Consider the following 16,250-nt stretch of genomic DNA (forward strand, 5'->3'; position numbering starts at 1 on the left):
TCGTCAATCCCGGTCAACCCACCGCACAATCAGCAAGATGTCTTTCCAGAAGCCTGAGAAGGAGTTCGGCGAGGGCCCCGTACGTTCTAATCATTCTTGAAATCTGCGCTCACGGTCTCAGTGAGGCGAGCCGCAATTGCGCATAACTAACCGATTCATTTCCCCGCCAATATAGAAGGTCCACAAGATCCGTATCACCCTCACCTCTCGCAAGGTCGCCTCTCTTGAGAAGGTGTGCTCTGAGCTGATCGACCGTGCCCGCTCCAAGTCCCTCCAGGTCAAGGGCCCTGTCCGTCTCCCTACCAAGACCCTCCACATCTCCACCCGTAAGACCCTTGCGGTGAGGGTTCCAAGACCTGGGACAAGTACGAGATGCGCATCCACAAGCGTCTCATCGAGTAAGCTACCCCGCTCATCCTTATGATCGATCGTGAGATCGCTAACGAGAACAATAGCCTCCTTGCCCCCACTGAGACCGTCAAGCAGATCATCATCAACATCGAGGCTGGTGTTGAGGTTGAGGTTACCATTGCCGCCTAGATGTTTTCCATCTAGTTGGGATCAGGGAGGGTTTGGTGTCAACTCTTAACTGGGATGGCACTAGCGCTGTGCTCATTGGGCCGTTCAGTGGATATTTATCTTCACGCCGGAAGGCTTCTACCGAGGCATCGTCGATACCCGCTAAAACCTGTAATCAAAAATGGGAAAATTTGCAAAACGAAGAGCTCTCATTCGTCTAATTGATTATCTGTCCTCGTAGTCGAGCAAAAACGTAGTAAAAATGTAGTCTTCGCGTCCGAGCCCGATAAACTAACAGCGCCGCTCAACTCCTAGCATCAAGCCCATACTAAAAGTACGTGTAGTGCGATCGTTAAGATAATCATATAATACATGAACGGTGCATATGTGCTTCGCTCCATAATAAAAAGGTCCACTAATACATGTGGTCAAAAATCGAAGCTCACCCACTCAGATTTGGGAGGCACGCTGGGTATAACGCCGTCTTTGAAGTAGCCATTCTTCAAGAAAAACTCATATTGCTCAGTGACTTCCGGTGTGTATTCTTCCGGTTTGCCGTGCGCATCTCTCAGGCTCGCTTGATCGGGCGGTCCATCCGGGAAAAAGATGCGAACATAGGTTTGACGGTCTTGAGGATGAAGATAGCAAGGGACGTTGTCAATGTACCTCACGGGTTGACCCTTCCACATTGATAGTCTCTGCGTCATGGGGTCCTTGACCGTCTGCCCACTTAGAGGTGGAATCGGGCTCAACTCATTCGGATCATCAACCTTGATCGCTGGGGGAGGGCCGGTGCCTGCGATCGGTGTAGGAGCAGGTGCTGCGGTTGTTGGAGCTGCTTGAGCTGCTTGACCAAAACCTCCAGCAGGTTGACCAAAAGGGGACGGAGCCGCCTGTTGAGCCGCAGCTCCGAAGGGGCTTGGGGCTGCAGCGGGTTGGCCAAAAGGAGCTGACGGTGCTTGAGGCTGTCCGAAGGGCGATGGCGCCTGTACAGGCTGCCCAAAGGGGGTTGCTGACGTTTGTGTCGTTGTCGAAAGTTGACCAAATCCAGCAGGCGCCACAGGCTGTTGGCCACCAGCAGCTTGTGCAAACGGGGAGGTAGTCGCTGCTCCAGCAGCCTGAGCGAACCCGCCGCCTTGCCCCTGATTTTGACTCGATATCTGACCAAACGGAGATGTGGTACTTGGCTGACCGAATGCTCCTGTCCCTGTCCCTGTTCCTGGCGCTGACGGCTGGCCAAAAGCAGGCTGGCCAAAGCTTGGTTGACCGAATGCCGGTTTCCCGAATGCAGGTTGCCCAAGCGCTGAGGGCTTTCCAAACGGGGAACCTTGACCCAAAGCACTAGGTTGTCCAAAGCCAGGCGTTTGCCCTAGAGTAGAGGGTTGACCGAAGGCCGATGGTTGCCCAATTCCAGCCGGCTTGCCAAAGGCTGAGGCACCCGCGCCGCCTAATGCCGAAGGCTGGCCAAAGGCAGACATTTGTGCCACGGCAGCTGATTGACCGAATGGTGATGGTTGACTAAACGGGGAAGGACCCTGACCAGCAGCAGGGCCTGCCTTTCCCTCCGTAATGTCGATCCGATTCGGATGTTCGTTGATGCCGTCGAGAATGTACTTGATAGCACCATCGACATCATTTAAAGCAACCTCCATCTGCTTTACCGACTCTGCGTACAAAGCTTGAGCTTCTTGGACTGCGACCTCAACTTTTCCTGCTGCCATAGCTTCGTAATGCCGTAATCGTAGTTCTTCAAAGCTCTGCTCTCGCTGAGGGCCACCGAACAGCTGCCTTGGGGCGTTTCGGCCGGGTCCATAGGCAGAGAGTATCCATTCTGGCAGTCCTTTACCAGCAGTCAAGTCGACTTTGATATCCTCCGCAGTAATGCCATAGCTGTGGTGCTGTTAGAAAGATTGGCGTGTCTGATCGCAGAGATTATACTTACTTGACAGGTTGCTGAGCTTGAGGCGCAGAACGACCTTTGCTTACTATTAGCAAGACGCAACAACATTGCAAGAGAGATGTAACATAGAACACTGCTCAGGAGGACGAGTAGACGGAATAGCATACGAAGAAGAAAATTGCGGGAACATGGGCAGGCGCAGACTTCGACTGAGAGACGAAGGAAGTAACAAGAACACTCAGATGGATGCAGGTCATAATGACAGTAGAGCCACTACCGATCACAGAAACAGGATAATAACAACTCGCTCGTCCATTGCATAAGATGGAATTAAAAAATATGCATACCTCCGAACCCTCCTCCGGGAGCGAGGGCTCCAAATCGATTGCTAGACCCTGCTGTCTGCTGGCCAGGATGTTCAAACTTGCATCGTTCTGTAACAATGATGAGCAAAGTTTTCAAAAACAACGATAAGAAGCAGCTAAATACCTCCAAATCTACATCTGCCTTGCTGAAAGAAAGTACAGACGACCATGATGTTTCTTTTCTCAGATTGCGCCAAGTGACCGCGGAAGAGCAACGCCAGTAGGAAACTGTGCCCTTGATGGATGTATATTGAATGTCAGGCCTGCAGATCACTCTGTCGAATTCATCACGCTCGATGCTATATGTATCGTGTTTTTGACAGAAGAAGATTAATTGAGATGAAGATGGAAGTTCTGTTCGAGATGGAGATGATCTTTTGTTGGAAAGGAAGACAACATTTACGTCCGATGACAATACATTTCACCGACCCGAATCCTTTCCCAAGAAGAAAAGGCAAGTATGAATCCCACTCCTTAAAGTCACTATTTTAACCAATTAGACCTTAACCTACTGTATTTCCTCGACAATGATCGTAGACGATGAATTTAAAGAGTTTACAAGCTACTGAGGTATCATTCCGTCCAGATTCCGTAACTTTGCTTATCGCTGGCCCTTCTACTACTTTGGTATCACTGTATCTACTTTTATTGGCAAAAGAAAACAAAGCCGAATCCACTCTAAACTCCTGTAACAGAAAGAACCTTTGCATGAGCTTTTTTCAAGCCGATCTGTTCCATCAAGCTTGACCGCCAGCGCTTGGAACCGACGTGTGAGTGTTTTTCACGCTCTGCCTGAGCGCATCCCAGTTCAGTCCATCGACCTTCTTTCCGCCTAGTGACTCTAGTTCTGTAGAGAGTGCGTCCAATTTCCCAGTTGCAAATCGTCGCATCATTGCCGTATCCTTCGCACCGTGCAGTGTCTTTGCTCGTCCGCGAAGCAGCGCTTCTTCAAACCACTCTTCTTCCGTGCTGTCCAACGGAAGACTGATCAACTCCATGGCTCTTTGGCTTCGCATTTGACCAGGACTGGTTTTATGAACAAATTCGATGAGTTGCTCGAGATAAGCGCGGCGAAGGGACTCGTCCCGCTTCCTTGTGAAATAGAACGCTTCTGTTATGCTGGAACGGCAAAGTATGTCGAAAAAGGCTTTCTGTACTTTCTCGGACGCCAACGGCGGGGTCACGGTGAGATAATAGGCCATAGCAAGATTATCATCGTGCTTTGGCAGTTGCGGAAGGGTCAGGACATAAAGAATCTCGTCGGGGAAGGTGGGAATGATTGAGGGCTCAGTCAGATATTCAATCGCTCGCTGTAATTGTGTCCCTTCGTCAGAATTATGAGTAGGCGCACTGTGCGCGTGGACATACCCTCAGTTCTAATCTATCCAGGTTCCAGAGGCCTTCAATGAACAATCTGTACTTCTCCGGCAGGTGGCATCGGCGCGCAAACTGGGAAGCGGCATCGCTCGCTGCACGACAGTCCTTTAGGATATAGTAGATCAACGCTTGCTTGTGATGGATGTCTAGCGCGGACGAGACAATGTGATTAACGAGCGCGCGAAGGTCCGCATTCGATCGTGGAGGATACAGTTGTTTTACTAGCAGATTATGGTCGTCAGCATATGCCTCGTTCGCGCTCCGGTCTCCAATTACGGAGCGAATTGCCTACCAGCTTGAACACCGAGCAATCCCAAGAGTCGGTCGGCAAACAGTTGGTTCCCTAGTGCGCGGCGGTTGGAAAGGATCTGTTCAATGACCTTGTCATCGTAGGAAAAACTCTTATTGAAGTAGAAAATGCTGTCGAAATCATCCCAAGTACCCATGATGACTGCACCAGGATGAGTTACAATGACAGTGTTGGCTCACTGTTGGTCTTCCGCTCTTATCGGCGACTTGGGGAAGGCGTAATATCGGAGCTCTGAATAACGGTACCTTACAGCTGAATTACGGTGGATGCGGTAAATCACGTGATCTAGCTTTGTTTCATGTTGTTATGGCAGAAAACGACGCCTTTCCGTTTCGAGTCAAAAGGTAAACAACCCACCTAATCCACTACCATCGCTGGTCGAAAACATCTTCATAACTAGCGATTATCCCCCATTGCCTTCATGAGGCTTTCCGATACCACTTGCATTTTTACGACATAATGTCATCTTCGCTAGCAAGAGCCAGGCCGTCTAGGCGCTCTGCTCCCCGAAGGAGTTACGTGATTGAGGAAACATCCGAGTCAGAAGATCCTGGCAATGTGACCCCCACTGCATCCAACCACAGCGACAACGATGATGACGACGAAGATGAGGAAGAAGAATATACTCCAGTCCCTGCTAAAAGAGCAAAGAGCGCGTCCCGACGGCGAACGATAACTGAAGCGACAACACCCACCACCGCGCGCAAGGTACGAAAAACGCGACGGTCGACAACAGCAGAGCAAGGTGATACCTCAGAAATCAGCAATGCAAACGAGGAAGGCGACTCCGTCGTCCCCAAGGAAGAGGAAAATGAGTCTCCTTCACAGAATGCGGCTGCAGCTCTGAAAAGAAAAAGTATGGCTCATCCCCGCAAGAGTCGGGTTTCTTCCATGCTCCATCCGGAAAAGTCCTCATTGCCAACTCCAGGGCCCTCAGTCTCGCCCGAACCAGAACCGCGATCGCAAAGAGGTAGCGTGCCTCCGCTCGCTGATATTACCGAATCAGCGATAAATCAGACACCAGCGAAGCCCTCAGACGACCCGAAATCGCAGATCTCCATCATCAACCCAAATTCGACCATCTTGGAGAGACCGATGGACATTGTTATGAAGTCACGCAATCTGGCACCCCCTATACCAGAAGAGCCATCTGGACCCAAGCCCCGGTTGATTATCACCCACCTGGTTCTGACAAACTTCAAAAGTTACGCAGGGAAACAGATTGTAGGTCCTTTCCATGCTTCATTCTCCTCTGTTGTCGGGCCCAATGGATCCGGCAAATCGAATGTCATCGATTCGTTGCTGTTCGTATTTGGATTTCGAGCAAGCAAAATGCGACAGGGCAAAATATCGGCTCTGATCCACAACTCCGCCAACTTCCCCAACCTACCATTCTGTGAAGTCGAGGTTCACTTTCAGGAAATCCTCGATCTGCCAGGTGGAGAACACGAAGTCGTTCCAGATTCCCAACTGATGATATCCCGCAAAGCATTCAAGAACAATACCAGCAAATATTACATGAATAACAGGGAGACAAACTTCACGGCGGTAACAACTCTGCTTCGAGAGCGAGGTATTGATCTTGATCACAAGCGATTTCTCATTCTTCAGGGCGAAGTCGAGTCCATCGCTCAAATGAAGCCCAAGGCCGCAAATGAACACGAAGACGGACTGCTCGAGTATCTCGAAGATATCATCGGGACGTCCAAATACAAGGCTCCCATTGAGGAGGCAGCAGCCGAATTGGAACAGCTCAACGATGTGTGTGTTGAAAAAAACAATCGTGTTCAGCACGTCGAGAAGGAAAAGACTGCGTTGGAAGACAAGAAGAACAAAGCGTTGGCCTACATTCAGGACGAGAATGAGTTGGCCCAGAAGCAGTCGGCCCTTTACCAAATTTACATCGATGAGTGCGCTGACAATATTCGGGTCACTCAAGAAGCGATCCTGCAGATGCAAGAGCTCTTAAACATGGAGCTCGAGAAGCACGAGGGTAACGAATCCGGTATCAAAGAACTGGAGAAAGCTTACAAACGTGGTATGCGGGAGTATGAGAATATGGAGAAGGAGCTGCAGGGCTTGATGAAGGAGATGGCGAAGTACGACAAAGAATCAGTCAAGTTCGAAGAGAAGAAGAAATTCTTGTTGGGCAAGCAAAAGAAACTCGAGAAGTCCATGCAGGCTGCTCGTCTTGCCGCATCCGAGTGCGAAAGCTTGGTGCAGAAGCATACCGATGATATCAACAAGAAGACAGCTGAGACTGCCGAGCTCGAAGAGGAGATGAAGGCAGAGGAGGAAGAGCTGTCCATAATTCGGGAGGGCTTGAAGGGAAAGACCCAGGGTCTTTCTGATCAGATAGCTGCTAAGCAGAAGTCCTTGGAGCCATGGGATGAGAAAATCAACAAGAAGCTTTCTGCTATCGCTGTGGCCCAAAGTGAGCTCGATATCCTCCGCGAACGAAGCAATGCAGGGGCTGTACAACTAGAAGAGGCGCAGTCCAAGGTCACATCTATCGAAGAGATACTGGCAACCAAGCAAACCGATCTTGAGGAGCGGAAGGCTCAAAAAGCTAGTCTCGAAGAAGAAGTCACCAGTCTGAAACAGGATCTCAAGAAATTTACCAGCAGAGAGACTGAGGTTCGTTCGCATGTTTCTAGCGCCCGACAGAAGGCCGAGGAGGCCAGAGCTAGCCTCGCAAGCACCCAGAACCGGGGCAGTGTTCTGGCTGGTCTTATGCGTCTCAAGGAGTCAGGTCGTATTGATGGTTTCCATGGCCGCCTTGGTAACCTTGGAACCATAGACGAGAAATACGATGTTGCGATATCGACTGCCTGTCCTGCATTGGACAATATGGTGGTTGATACCGTCGAGGTCGGTCAGCAATGTATAGATTATCTTCGCAAAAACAACCTCGGCCGCGCCAATTTCATTCTGCTCGATCGTCTTCCCCGACGCGACATGTCTCCAATCTTTACTCCAGAGAGTGTGCCAAGATTATTTGACCTAGTGAAGCCCAAGGATCCGAAGTTCGCGCCTGCATTCTACAGTGTTATGCAGAATACACTGGTCGCCAAAGACCTGGAGCAGGCCAACCGCATTGCTTACGGTGCTAGACGGTGGAGAGTAGTCACTCTTGACGGCCAGTTGATCGACGTGTCAGGAACCATGAGCGGAGGTGGCACTCGAGTGGCACGAGGTGGTATGTCCTCAAAGCAGGTGGCTGAGGTGAGCCGGGAGCAGGTTTCCAAGCTAGAATCCGACCTCGAAGAGATGGAGAGGAAGTTCCAGAATTTCCAAAATAAACAGAAACACGTGGAGGCCGCCATCAGGGAAAAGTCGGAAGAGATCCCCCGTGTCGAGACGAAGATCCAGAAGATCATGATAGAGATTGAGAGCGCAAACCGTAGTCTTGCGGATGCTCAGCGGAGAGTCAAGGAATTGAGCGTCGCACACAAGCCATCAAAGGCTGACGCTAACCAGGCTGAGCGGCTTGTGGCCCAAATTGCCGCCCTTGAGGAAGAAATCGAAGATCTCCGAGCCCAAAAGAGCGGAATTGAGGAAGAAATCCAGACTCTCCAAAACAAGATCATGGAAGTTGGCGGTGTTAGGCTGAGAAGTCAAAAGGCGAAGGTCGACGGGCTAAAAGAACAGATCAGCCTCCTCGCAGAAGAGATTTCTAATGCAGAAATCGGAAAATCCAAGAATGAGAAGCTAATCATGAAGCATCAGAAGGCTCGCGCGGAAGCAGAAAGGGAGCTGGAACAGGTCGCGGAAGGCCTCGAGAAGCTGAACGCCGATGTCGAGAACCAAGCAAATGACGCATCCGGTTGGAAGCAGGGAGTGGAAGAGGCACAAGAGGTAAGAGTGCAGCAGTCACCAATTGTGAGCAGCCCGCCTAACACATTCCGCGCAGGCCTTGGAGACGAAGAAGGGAGAACTCAAGACACTCAAGCAAGAATTGGACGACAAAGTGGCTGAATTGAACGAAACCCGGGCCACAGAGATTGATATGCGTAACAAACTGGAAGAGAATCAGAAGGCGTTGACAGAGAACGAGAAGCGCCAGCGATACTGGTCTGAGAAACTCTCGAAACTCACCCTGCAGAACGTGAGCGACCTGGGTGAGGAACAACAGCCTACCGAGCTCCAGATGTACACCAAGGACGAGCTCTCGGAAATGAACAAGGAGTCTCTGAAGGCAGTCATTGCTGCGCTCGAGGAAAAGACCCAGAACGCCTCCGTGGACCTGTCTGTGATTGAGGAGTACCGCCGCAGAGCGGCTGAGCATGAGTCTCGCGCCGCTGATTTGGCCACGGCTCTGGCATCTCGTGATAGCGCCAAGGCTCGCCTGGACGGTCTCCGATCTGCTCGTCTGAATGGGTTCATGGAGGGATTCGGCATTATCTCCTTGCGTCTGAAGGAAATGTACCAGATGATCACCATGGGAGGTAACGCTGAATTGGAATTGGTCGACTCGCTAGATCCATTCTCGGAGGGTATCTTGTTCTCTGTCATGCCTCCGAAGAAGAGCTGGAAGAATATTGGTAACTTGTCTGGTGGTGAGAAGACGCTCTCTAGTTTGGCGCTCGTCTTTGCGCTGCACCATTACAAGCCCACGCCTCTGTATGTGATGGACGAGATTGATGCTGCCTTGGACTTTAGAAACGTGAGTACATTCATTACCTCAGGACTGGACAGTAACCAACTTACGTTCTACAGGTCTCCATCGTGGCCTCTTACATCAAAGAGAGAACCAAGAACGCGCAATTTATTGTCATCTCGCTGAGAAACAACATGGTAAGCAGCGGTCCATCCCCAAGTCATTCATACGCAAAAGGCTAATAACAAGTAGTTCGAGCTTGCCTCCCGACTTGTCGGTGTCTACAAGGTCAGCCATATGACGAAGAGTGTGACGATCGAAAACAAAGACTACATCACAGGGCGATAAGGATGAAGGTTTTTGTGTTTATCGCTCATGTTGTTTACGGCCGGAAATGGATGTGGATATGTTCTGGTTTTCTTATGTTTGTGATGGGACTATGTTATTGTAGCAAGCTTCATTACGGTGTTCTTGGTTGTTGAATATTCTTTGAGCTGGTTGAAGGGGTCTGGGCTTGCATTCGTGGTATATACTTTTTCTTCTACCGTCGAGGTAACTTTCGCACATATACGGATCTAAGTGGTCATTAATTGTACGTTCTACCAGAGGATATGTCTGCTCAACAATCTCCGCGTCTTAAGGTCTGGGAAATCAGAACTTATAAGGCACAAATGATCGTAGACGTCGTACTATCCTTGATCTCTCTACAGTAACCTACGGTGTCTGAATTCGAGGACATATCTACCGATATCAAAGACCAAGTAAGACATCCACGACGATCACATGTATTGATCTACTCAAAACCCCGAAGAGAGAGGGTAGGCAAGGGAGACAGCTGACATAGAATACAAAAAGGCGTGTGGCATGATATGCATTGCGAACATGAGCTCTCACATTGCAAGCGCTTCGTTTCGTCACCTTCGTAACGACATTGACATTCACATCATGAGGAACCAAGCGCCGGCAATCCCTGCCTTCCTTCGTAAATTAGCATTAAAGCAGAAGTAAAAGTGATGTAAGTAAGTAAGAAGACAGCGAAGGGGAATCAAGATAAAAATATCACGTATCCGCCCAGGGTGACCTGTGACTTATCCACACATTCGAGGAGAGAAGCGTGGATGAGGGACGTGAGGAAGAAGAGAAGAAAGTAAACAAAGACGTAAACAGAGAGAGAACCGAAACCCGTAATTGTACCATGAACTCCGTATCCATGTATTAGGACGCCATAGTCTATGCTGCAATTCACTCAGAGAAAAATCAGATGAAGGGAAAGCCAGCCGTATGATGCAAGGTAGGAGAGTTCGTATCGAGTGGTCATCGGATCGTGGCAATAGGACGAGAGAGCAGTGACTATTTGTCACAATGGTTTGCTCTCGAGAGCCAGGCGATGTAGGTAAGAGCTGAGGATATGGGTATGTAAGGAATCAAGTTGAAGCTACAGCTTCAAAGCTCTTAGGCAATGACAGTTCGACGAGGCGCGATAGGGATGGGCTTAGGGCCTGAAGACAAATCCAGACCGGATAGTCCAAAGTCACTCTCTGACTGGCCTTTGGATGTCGAGTCCTTCCCGTCATCGATTATTGTACCGCGTCGCGATTTTACATCGACGTCGTCGCCTAGTGTGCTGCAAATGAATCGTTCTTCCGAGATTGGTACAGCGCCAAACATTGAGCCGAGCTGTTGCAAAAGAGCAACAAAGTGCGCATGTATTTCGGCGAATATGTACTGATTACCCACAATTTCGGAGAGGTTCCGCGCCCGAATCTGCCCAAGTCGGCGGGGCTGACCATCCGGGTCGACTCTGCGGCCGGTGAGGAAAGAAGAGACGGGGGTGTAGTGCCGATTGTTGGCCCGGTTCGCTGCTTCACTTTGTTCCTCGAGGCGCTTTGCCTCCTCCTCCTGGTATTTCTCGGCCGAATTGACGATGCCAGTTGCGATTCTCCCAAACGCACGCCAGATTACCGGGCACGCGCGGAAGGCCCTGCCTGCATCCTTGCCGGCCAACGCGACAAGCGCATAGCTACGCCTTTTGCCCCGAGCCATGGGATCGGGCAGGCGGAAGACGTATGCGATGGTATAGCCCGCGGTCGCATCACCGAAACACAGAGGTCCCGAGGACAGGCCGCGAGGGAGAAGCTCGCAGCTGAGAGTACGGATGGAGGAGCGGCGGAGTAGTGCATAATCAGATGGGTTCGGAGGCCCACGGAGTGATAGATATGTGAGGATGTGAGTATGACACGAAGCATCGGAGGCGACGGAAGACGAATGGATGGAATCGGGAAGGGAGGCATGGCCGTGCAGATCATGCGTACTGTCGTCACCGTCGGAATGGCTCGTCCCGCAAGAGTAGACGACTTCTCTAGATCGCAAAACTGGGCTACCATTCCTTCCCTTGCCGTCACGGCTGGCGGTCCCTGGAGCGCCCGGGGGTAGCTGCCTACTCACATCGTCGGGTAGAGTCAAGCTACAGCTGGCGCAAGTATCACCGTCGGCTCCCCCAGAATGTTCAACTTGGAAGGCTCGGTCGAGTTTTGTTGATTCTTCAGGAAAAAAGGCGAATCTTCGATCTTGGGAGATTTGCCGGCCGTTGCGCTGGATGCGTCTGGACGTTTCGTTGACTTGTTATCCCTGGCATCGCCGAGGCGGTTGCGCATGCCATGAGAGGACTGTGTATCGTGAGAAGTTGCGGGGGTATCGTCGGGAGAGAATTCTGAGGTCTCAGGATAGCACTGAGAGCATGAAAAGGGTAGGACCTGCGAACAAATGATCGAGGTGGGACCATGCACTTCGCAGAAATGCGTTAAAGAGAGCTGGTAGAGCGGCATTGTCAGCACCGAGTCCTTTGTCAGATTCAAAGCTGCCATGAGCACCCAGAAGCCAGGACAGATATGAAAAATGTCAAAAGCACATAGCAGGCACACAGAAAGCCGAGTTGCAGCGAGAAGCGAGGCGTATCCATTGCCAGCATGATGATATAATAGAATGCGCGCAATGTTGACGCAGCGCCACACATGTGAAAGGGAGGCGTTGGTCGGTATATAAGACACACATGCATGCGCCAAAATGGCAAAGGACAGTAAAACGAGGCGAAGAAGTAGGTTACTCACAATGAAGTCCATCTCCATGGAAGATTAACGTCTAGCAGTATTGGGCAACCATTTCAGACCATTGTTGCTATACATGCTTCTCGAGGTGAAGAGAGGTGGTGATGGCGAGACTCGAGAAGTTCGTGTGGCAATGACGCAGGGCGAACGATAACAATAGAGGAGTGTGCGGAGGGAAGACTATGCGCTACTGCTATGTATGCCGATGGGGAAGAATGGACTGGACTAGAACAATGAGACCTGTCAGGCCAGGATTGACAGTGAAATGTGAATTGACTGGAATTAGTAGAGCTGCGAAGGCCAGCTTGCAGGCCACATTAAAGTGGGAGGAGGTAGATAGATAGATAGATATCGACTGAGAACGGCAAGTAGGAAGTATTTAGAAGGAATATAATAGAGAGACAGACGATGGTAATAATAATAATAATAATATAATAATAATAATAATAATAAATAGTTATTATAAAAGAAAAATAACAAAATAATATTATTATTCTTGGAGAAACAGAAGCAAAAGAAATGGATAACTGCGATGCGAAGTAGTATGCCTAGTTCGATTGATGGATCAACCCACTTCTACTACTAAGTTAACACTTATTCTTTTTTTTCTTTTTTTTTTTTCGTTTCTCAGATGATTTTCCTCCTCCAAATCCACAATAGTCTACAAAGTAGCGTCTTTCTAGAACATTTACTCGATCCGTAACTTTTGCTGTTTCCAGCCATTATCGGAAGGGAAAGGGAGACGGGAAGAGGAATGGTATTTAGATGGTATGGTATTGTCATTGAGCCGGTGGAGGATTGCCGAACAGAGCAAGAGGCCCAATGACCGGTCGACTTTTCATGGGCAAAGACGAGGGATCCGGTACTGTAAGACTAGTAACCGCTAGTAAAGGTATGGGGAAAGTAACGGAGGGGCATACTCGAGTACAGGCCATTTGAAGCCCGAACACACTCTACACTGTCTGTCGGTAAGTACTTGAACGTTGTCAATCAAGGGTTGTACTATGATTATAGTTATCTGTTTCTTGTTTATCATATACTATCCAGCATATGCATCTATGGACAATGAGAACATGGAAGTGATACTGGTCGGGGTTTCATCGGGCCAGGGCGTACCCAACTCGACGGGTACGCAATCGAAGGTTTGTAGAACGAAAAATGGAAGAAGTCAATCCGTTCCAGAATCCAGATCCGTCGTTTCCTGCGCTATTTTCTGGTCACTCGGAGGAAATGGCTGTCTATGATTATAATTGGGCAGCATTAATTGGATGCCCTTTCGTCTAGCTCCGTCAGGTAGGATGAACGATGGTAATAATAAGATAATAAAAATAATAATATTATACTGCTGAGTGCTAAGAAATATCCGCCGCTGCAGCCTGCAGCTTACCACAGAATTTGGAACCACTTGGAGTCACCTGAGTGAATTGAATGCTTCTGCATGTTGCATATTACTGAAGAATTGATAGATAGATTTCATGCATCTAAGAACAAAGTACTTTATCATCGCACAGGTAAGAAAAAGCAATGTATGCTCCTACCTGAGATGATCAAGCACAGTAACCAACTCCCATGCGAATTGCCGGCCCTCCGGCCCATCGGCAGCATCCCAGTCTCCCGGAAGCAACAGGTCGATGCTTACTACGAAAACGGGGTCTAGACGAAAGCCACCTAGTGACCTAACAACTTCGAGTTCCACAACTTCCACGGCCTAGTCGATGGGATGTCATCGCAAACTCGACAAATACCATACCTCTGAAAATACAAAGTTCGATCGGCTCTATTTTGAGTTCCCAGCCAGAACGCTTAAAAGGCAAGTATTCTGGCAATCACCCCACAGAAAAGATGCTGTTTAAGCCTCCAAGTAATCAGATGGAAAGAATTATGCAAAGAATCGGTACATACAAAGTTTGAATGATGATTGTCGAAAACCTACTAGAGTAGCTCGCTACGAGGTCCGTACTGTGAAGTGCAAACGGTTCATACTTAGCCGCCAGCCACAAGTCACAACCTGCAATTTGCAAACTCTCCATTTAAAACCTCCTCTCGCTGTCTCACATGTGATGACTGGGGGGATCATCGGGTAGTGCACTTGTCGTCAACTCAGATCTCTGTCAGGATATTTACGCATGGAGTACGGAGGACGCCGGGAGGTAGATGGTAGTTAGTCAGGTTAGGCTACCTACTCTAGCCTAACGGCCGTTTCTTGTAGATTTGAACACACCGTGTCGTCTCCCGTCCGTCTTTAGCCTCCGTGACCCATTACTCGTCACGATCTCTTTTGCCTAGATAGTCAGCATACTCCGTTTAGTCTATCGCTTCTGGGGAGAGGGTACGGACCATATTTCTCCTCCGGATTAATAGCTCACTCTAGTATACTCTGTAGTATATTAAGGCAATCATTTGCTTGTGATGTTTTGCCGTCTCTATCACCGAACAGGCTACGTTCCCGGCCTTGACAGAAAGACGGTCAAGTCTTCAAGAGTATACGAACGGAGCACGGAGTACAGTTACCTCCTACGTGTGAGTCGCCAGAGTCACCCGCACCACATGGGAAAGTTGTCGATAGCCGTGAGACAAACGGCAGGATATCTATGCCATTTATTCCTATGCCTCCGATTTGTTCCAGTTCCGTCGCGGGAAGCTCTAGTAAGGCCGGTCAATAAGCGCATTTGGAGCTAAGCTGGTCAGAGTAATTGCGTAAACGACATGTCTGATCCGTCGGAATGAAATGGTAATAACTGCATAATCACTACGCAGTGTCAGGATAGTCATCTCGGCACCCGGCATCCTGGGGACTGGTGACTGGCGAGGCGAGACCGAGTGTCACTCGTTGCCCCGAAAAGGAGGTCTCACTGTTCAGGAAGTAGTTCCAAACGAGAGATAGACTTGACTTTGACGGAATTGACTGTTGAGGAGAGGATTTGCCTTGAGCATACGGAGTACTACCCTCCACTTTGATGAGTCCCAGCCCGATCGCCGGCATGCGGCTGTTTTCTCCTCGAATGATGGAAATATATTGCATTTGCATGTGGAGTGCAGGTGTAGCCTAAGGTACATGGTTGATTAATATGGGGAATTGCTTGCCTCGTATTCCATATGCTCTTCTCGATATGCTGTCTCACCTCGAGTCAGCAGAGTGATTACATGGATATCGGCAAAATAATAGTAATGGAATTAAGCCGACTGCTCTCGGAAGGATTTCACGATTTCCCATCTCATGCGTTTTTCCACGACGACTAGCCTAAGATTACTCCCCGAGATTTGGAGAACCAACTTAACGCTCGTTGATATTGACCAGGATGACGCCAGGGTTTTGGGTGCTGCGACCGGCCAGGTTCCCTGTCATGATAACGTATAGTCTAGACTATTATTTCTTTGGAGTTTCGAACTAGTTGTTGCCAGGGAAGTCAACGTCAGAGTGATGTTTGTTATGAAGTTCCTTGTTTTCATTTCTCAATGGCTTATAATTGTTAACTAGTTTAGGCCTCTACTTGTCCCTTACTTGGTACGGAGGTCCATGGTTCTTCTATCTGTCTATCGATGGCGACCAGGGTATGTCGTGATGGATCATATTGATAACTCCCGTCGATAAGGAAGCTTTTTAGCTCCAGGAAGCTGTTCCTGCGTCGTTATCGCATGGCGCTTGTGGATAAGATAGGAGCTATCGGACGTCATCAGTTTGTTGTACATATTCGACGATGCTTCTTATCTCATGTCTAAAGTGAAGGAAGGATGTGATATCTAGTTTGCACTGTACGTCTCTATGAAGTATTATTGTCGTCGGACTATCCAATTTGACGGAGACTCTGATCCTCTGATCCTCGTTGGAGCTTATGCTTGTCTAGATACCTGCCCATGGTTTCACAAGTAGCAGCGCCATCAAGGCATCTGGTATAGGCTTAATCAAGTACTCCTACATAGCTTGAAGAAATCACATACATACTCTACTGTCTTCAAACCAGTCCAGCAGAATCGATCAAATTTCATCTTGAACAAAGTAAGCAAGCACACGAGTCAAGAGACTGCATGATCCACCTCAGCCTGACATTTAAATCGCGCGGGTTCCACACCGGTG

At 49.2% G+C, this 16,250-nt stretch overlaps 6 protein-coding genes across 6 annotated transcripts; 3 read left to right on the forward strand and 3 right to left on the reverse strand.

The window, feature by feature from the left end:
• Nucleotides 1–37: 37 nt before the first annotated feature.
• S10a (40S ribosomal protein uS10) lies at nt 38–540 on the forward strand (the record flags this gene model as incomplete). The annotated part of the gene is made up of 4 exons (XM_024829374.1): nt 38–79; nt 176–340; nt 367–398; nt 456–540. 4 exons carry the CDS (start codon nt 38–40, stop codon nt 538–540), a joined length of 324 nt encoding a protein of 107 aa, XP_024686719.1.
• A 407-nt stretch (nt 541–947) lies between these two features.
• Nucleotides 948–2,954, reverse strand: P174DRAFT_361659 (FG-nucleoporin nup42; the record flags this gene model as incomplete). Its single annotated transcript, XM_024821799.1, has 4 exons — nt 948–2,409; nt 2,462–2,504; nt 2,767–2,853; nt 2,909–2,954. 4 exons carry the CDS (start codon nt 2,952–2,954, stop codon nt 948–950), a joined length of 1,638 nt encoding a protein of 545 aa, XP_024686720.1.
• A 508-nt stretch (nt 2,955–3,462) lies between these two features.
• P174DRAFT_436519 (ELYS family protein) lies at nt 3,463–4,666 on the reverse strand. Its single transcript, XM_024826071.1, has 3 exons — nt 4,454–4,666; nt 4,153–4,382; nt 3,463–4,094 (listed from the first exon to the last, which is right to left on the reverse strand). The coding sequence occupies exons 1-3, from the start codon at nt 4,605–4,607 to the stop codon at nt 3,522–3,524; spliced, it is 957 nt and encodes a 318-aa protein (XP_024686721.1). The 5' UTR covers nt 4,608–4,666; the 3' UTR covers nt 3,463–3,521.
• A 193-nt stretch (nt 4,667–4,859) lies between these two features.
• On the forward strand, nt 4,860–9,663 carry smc4 (condensin subunit SMC4). The gene is made up of 4 exons (XM_024830928.1): nt 4,860–8,329; nt 8,385–9,137; nt 9,191–9,268; nt 9,324–9,663. The coding sequence occupies exons 1-4, from the start codon at nt 4,931–4,933 to the stop codon at nt 9,417–9,419; spliced, it is 4,326 nt and encodes a 1,441-aa protein (XP_024686722.1). The 5' UTR covers nt 4,860–4,930; the 3' UTR covers nt 9,420–9,663.
• An 860-nt stretch (nt 9,664–10,523) lies between these two features.
• Nucleotides 10,524–11,935, reverse strand: P174DRAFT_415890 (folliculin domain-containing protein; the record flags this gene model as incomplete). The annotated part of the gene is made up of 2 exons (XM_024824449.1): nt 10,524–11,504; nt 11,558–11,935. 2 exons carry the CDS (start codon nt 11,933–11,935, stop codon nt 10,524–10,526), a joined length of 1,359 nt encoding a protein of 452 aa, XP_024686723.1.
• A 1,213-nt stretch (nt 11,936–13,148) lies between these two features.
• Nucleotides 13,149–13,484, forward strand: P174DRAFT_4748 (uncharacterized protein). The gene has a single exon (XM_024830655.1). It carries the CDS (start codon nt 13,180–13,182, stop codon nt 13,417–13,419), a length of 240 nt encoding a protein of 79 aa, XP_024686724.1. The 5' UTR covers nt 13,149–13,179; the 3' UTR covers nt 13,420–13,484.
• Nucleotides 13,485–16,250: the final 2,766 nt, after the last annotated feature.

This window comes from Aspergillus novofumigatus (genome assembly GCF_002847465.1).
Source record: "Aspergillus novofumigatus IBT 16806 chromosome Unknown P174scaffold_1, whole genome shotgun sequence".
In the NCBI taxonomy this organism is placed as follows: Eukaryota; Fungi; Ascomycota; class Eurotiomycetes; order Eurotiales; family Aspergillaceae; genus Aspergillus; species Aspergillus novofumigatus.